The 4,898-nt window shown below is 44.0% G+C and overlaps 1 protein-coding gene across 1 annotated transcript; it reads left to right on the top strand.

The window, feature by feature from the left end:
• The first annotated feature begins 232 nt into the window (after positions 1–232).
• On the top strand, positions 233–2,053 carry hmx4 (H6 family homeobox 4). The gene is made up of 2 exons (XM_039811230.1): positions 233–620; positions 792–2,053. The coding sequence occupies exons 1-2, from the start codon at positions 398–400 to the stop codon at positions 1,364–1,366; spliced, it is 798 nt and encodes a 265-aa protein (XP_039667164.1). The 5' UTR covers positions 233–397; the 3' UTR covers positions 1,367–2,053.
• The last annotated feature ends 2,845 nt before the right edge of the window (positions 2,054–4,898 follow it).

Below are 4,898 nucleotides of genomic sequence, written 5' to 3'. Positions count from 1 at the left end.
GCATGGTCTCACAGCACACATACAGTCCTATGGTGTGAAATAACGGTGACATTAAAGTCTTTATTTCCCCGAGGGACTCCTGCAGGGCTCCCGAGGATCAAGGGGGTGAGTGGAGGAGAGGGAGGAGGGGTCCTCTCCTCTCATCCCATCCCCTCGCTGTCATTGGTCCGTACTGCACGCTCCTCTGGACCAATCAGCGAGGACAACGCGCGCTCCATCCGGTGTGTGCAGTAACGGTAGAGGCAGAGCATCTGCAGCCCGGCAGTGTCTGCTCAGTGGCTGCTGCTATGGTGCGTAGAGCATCGAGACGTTAGTGGTCATATTAACGTCCCGGGTTAGAGTGAACGGCGAGTAGAGTCGCGGAAGTAAACAACAAAGGACTGAAGCTTTGGAGAATATGAACAAAGTGGACGCACCATGCCGACCCGCCGCCTCTCTGAAATTCACCATTGACAGCATCCTCAATCTCAAGACAAGCGGGAGGAACTGTGACAGTTGTCACCCCGCCGGACTGCGAGATGATTCGGCCACGGCGATGCTTAAAGACGGTTTCCAGAGCGCGCACGAGGAGCACGTAGCCCAGCAGCAGCGTGACCCGGGTGGCAGGCTTAACGAGAAAGGTAAGAGGGGTCTGTTTGGTGAACGTGTAGCTGCGTACGGAGACCTTCTGACATCTGGGTCCACCATTACGCAACACACTCACTCACCAGATGGTCTTACAATTTCTAACGGTAGCAGCACAGTTGAGACGTAACCGCAGCGGGGTAAACGAAGTGTCATTTTGTTCGCAGAGTTGATCACGGACTGCAACGGAGCGACGGATTCGGTGATCATCAGCCGCGGAGACCCGAAGACAGCGGCGGAGGTGCGCTTCGAGAGCGGGGACAGCAGCTGCGACGACAGCAGCTCCACCACCACGGCCGCGGACACCCAGAAAGGAGGCAGCCCTGCCAAGAAGAGCAAAATGATAACGAAAAAGAAGACGCGCACTATTTTCTCCAAGAGACAGATTTTCCAGTTGGAGTCTACCTTCGACATGAAACGCTATCTGAGCAGCGCGGAGCGCGCGTGCCTCGCCAGTTCCCTCCAGCTCACGGAGACCCAGGTGAAAATATGGTTTCAGAACCGCAGGAATAAATTGAAACGGCAAATCTCGACCGAAATCGACGGACCTGTTACCGATTTCCCTGAGACTGGAAAGCCCGTGGTGTTGGGGCAGCTGCCGGCCTTGTACAAAGAGAGTAGCCTTCTGGGGAGATGCCTGCTTCCCATGCCTCTGCCCGTTGTGTACCCGGGGAGTAGCACGCCTTACCTCTGCTTCACAAACGCCAGCAAGTACTTCAGCCTGTATGACGGGGACGTATGATGCTTTCATTCCTTCCCTACGTGAAAGAGACACTTTTTTGGTGGTCTGTTGCCAAGTTTCAAGCATTTAAGGTGTTTAGATGGTGGGCCGGAGCTGCGGCCTTACTGTTTATCAAGACTGCAAGTACAACGACAGAGGAGTAGTTACATATCACTTACAAAATAAGCTGGATCGGTATTATTTATTTTTCAGTCAAAGCTATGGGTTTTCTATGGAGCTGATTGACACTAAACCTGCTAGAGTAACACAGCCTTTTTTTTAGGAAATAGCAGGCTAAGCTAATGATAGCCCGAGGGGGGCCTAAAACACGTATCAATCTCAACATTTTATTGTTTACATGACATGACATTTTTATTATTATTAATATTATTAATATTAATATTATTATTATTATTATTATCATCATTATCGACTACAGCATTTCCAGCAGCCTACGCCACCAAAGAAATTACTATAGCCTATCTACTTGCATGCATTTCCTGTATTATAATGAATTTTGAATTATTGAAATTATCTATGTATTTAAATGAATGTAATTAACATTTTATTCTATGTTTCACGCATGTCTATTTTTTTCTGAGCATCCTACTATTCTTACTTTATTCCACGTTTCTCTATAGGCTCATTACACCATTTACTGAAACTGTTATTAAAACATCTTCATTCAAGAAATGAAATTTTACAGAATTCATTCACTATTTCGAACTGACTTTTTTTTGTATTTAATACAGATGAGGAGGATACAGTGTATGTTCAGTCAGTTTGTTAATGACGGTTTAGTTATTTTTTGGTGTGTGTTTTTGTAAACTCAAATTACCACATGGATTTTAAAGATAAAAAAGACGTTGCACAATCTTAAGTCAAAGTAAAAACATAAAAGGCCCACACTTTTTCACCTGCAAAACCCCAGGCCTCAACATGTTTTAACCACAGCGTGTACTCAGTTTTAAATTGGGAGCAAAGAAGTTTGTATAAATGGTATAAAAGGTGAATACATTCTGAATCACTTATCAAATCCATTACTAACATCTTGATATTATAAGTAGAAACAACAAGACCTGTCATAATGTCAGTAAGTCTGGGTAGAATGTGCGCAAAACTGTGGATGTCAATATCGAAATTGAAATATTTATCTGCAACTGGTCATGTAACCAGCATATTCAAACTAGAGATTATGGTATATCAAATTGGCAATGTGATATTATACCAATTTTGTTCTTCCTTGAGAAACTAAAAACAGTTGGAAGAATAATGATCAGTTGCCATACATTTAGCCTATACATACTACTGTATGGTCAATACCTGCATGCAGGAAGTGGTGGACAGACAGGACGTGAGACTCATCCTCTTCTAAGTTTCTGTGTAAAAGATTCCAGATACTTTGATGCAAACTACACAACATTGTGAGCAGCATGAGCAACTCATTTTGGGAAAGTGGTGGCCAGAGGCAGACAGGCGGCGAGTCTCATCCCTTCCTAAGTTGCTGTGTGTGAGACAGCGTCTCGATCCTCAAGCTCTCTTCCTGAACGGAGGCCACTCTGCTGTCAGTCGTACCACAGCCACAGACCAATTTACCAGCAGCCTCAGCATAATTCAAAGTGTACACAATGGAAAGCTGTGCTCCCACTCCTGTGAAGCCAAGCCAAGGCTCATGCTCTTGTGGACTAGCTTCAAGTCAGGCGTATTACTAAAGATTTGGGGTATGCGCTTTGCAAATACACCTCGAACGGAAGACTGAATTAATGCACCACACTAATCCCTACTAAAATGGGGTCATTGGCTTTGTGCATTTCCTGTTTCTTTGATAATATGTCTCGGTTGTTACATCATCTGCTTTGAGGAATGTGTAACTCTTTGTAATATGGTCACTGAGAACTGTCTAGGAATAGAAGAGAAAAAGTCGACATGAGTCGAATTTAAATTCGGAGGTGTCTAAATACGACCTCCTACACCACAGTTTTTAGTTGTTGTTGAGTTTTATTAAACTCCTTACAGTTCTTGTGATTATTTATCGAGACTAATGATACTGACGTTTGAAATACCTCAACTAATTGTAAAGTTGTGATGTTTGGAACCTCGTGACTTTACACAGACCAAAACCACTGTGATATTTTCTTGACCCTTCCCCTCACCCTCCTCGTGCCACAAACTTTAACAGCCTCGACTTGGACGACAGCATTCGTTAGTAGCACAGAACTGGACTGGATCCAAGAAAATCTAAGCTAAAATTATCCCACATGAATTATCAAAGTATGAGAATTAGAATCATGCTATTTTTCCACTAATAAAAATCTACTTCCTGAATAGACTGAGTTGAAAGTCAGTTGACCTTATCAGTGCTGCCCTTTGACCACATTTTGCCACAACACTTACCCAGCACATTATTATCATTGTAGACCTAATCATACAGCACAGAAAACTTTAAAGGCATACACTAGGTACATATATCGGATGCAAACTGGATTTTACATTCAAAATCAGGACACTATTTGTTCATTATCTGTCCCCTGCACCAAGAAATCTCTGAGGTGTTTGCATGCATCATTAAGTGTGTGATTCAGAGACACTCACTGCATGTTTGTGTGCCTGTGTCTATAAACCAAAGATGAGAGGACTGTTATGTCCAGCAGGCTGTCTCGTGTTTCAGAGCTGCTAGAGAGACAGTTACACCACTGCTCAGTACCCACAATCCCTGGCGGCTACCCGCTCAGACATGATGGCAGACTTTCAAGATGCGAGGTGTGGCCAAATGGTGCGTTGTTAACATTTAAATCGTATTTAATGGAGACATGAATTGAAGATCATACTATCTTTAAAGGCACTCAAACGGGATCCTTCTACTGCAGAGACTAAGGTAAAATTATTTCTAATATATAGTTGTATTTATTATGAATGACCTTACTGAGTACATGCCAAACATCAATTCACTAATTTTTTATAAGAAGTGCTAATTGTTGTCTACCACTGTGCTCTTTCCATTTTGTCACTCCATCCTCCTCTCCTATTCTTACTGTACTTGCCTCCCGCCTCTTGCCTTGTCATAGCTCATCACAGCAGTCTGTGCACTGAAGCCTGGCTGTGTGCGATTATGAATGAATTAGGGAGGACTGTGGAGGAGAGTGTGTAACAAAGAGAGAGAGAGAGAGAGAGAGAGAGAGAGATAGAGAGAGAGAGAGAGAGAGAGAGGGAGGAAGGAAGGAGAGATCGCTCAGAAGCAGTTGATGAGTGTGTGTTTGTGTTGGAAAAACTACGATCACGTTTGTATTTCTGCATGGGTCTGCGCCTCTCTATAGCTGAGGTCTGGCTGGTTTAGGAGCAAGGAAGTCCTGTTCCTGTTGGTTGGAGAGCGACTGTGTGTGTGTGTGTGTGTGTGTGTGTGTGTGTGTGTGTGTGTGTGTGTGTGTGTGTGTGTGTGTGTGTGTGTGTGTGTGTGTGTGTGTGTAGAAGCCAGTGTAAAACTCTCTGGCAGCTCTTTTCTGCATGACTAGATGGGGGCCCCTCACTCAGCTCGCTTGTTACTTTAACCTCAGTT

The sequence above is a fragment of the Perca fluviatilis genome, chromosome 1 (assembly GCF_010015445.1).
Source record: "Perca fluviatilis chromosome 1, GENO_Pfluv_1.0, whole genome shotgun sequence".
Lineage (NCBI taxonomy): Eukaryota > Metazoa > Chordata > Actinopteri > Perciformes > Percidae > Perca > Perca fluviatilis.
Note: the sequence above shows the minus strand (reverse complement) of the source record. Positions and strands in the feature narration are given on the sequence as shown.

What these genes read in the sequence shown, in the direction of transcription:
- hmx4 (XM_039811230.1), top strand. Translation starts at nt 398, where the DNA reads ATGAACAAAGTGGACGCACCATGCCGACCCGCCGCCTCTCTGAAATTC. An exon ending in TGGCAGGCTTAACGAGAAAG is followed by an intron (nt 621 to 791) that starts GTAAGAGGGGTC and finishes TTTTGTTCGCAG; the next exon opens with AGTTGATCACGGACTGCAAC.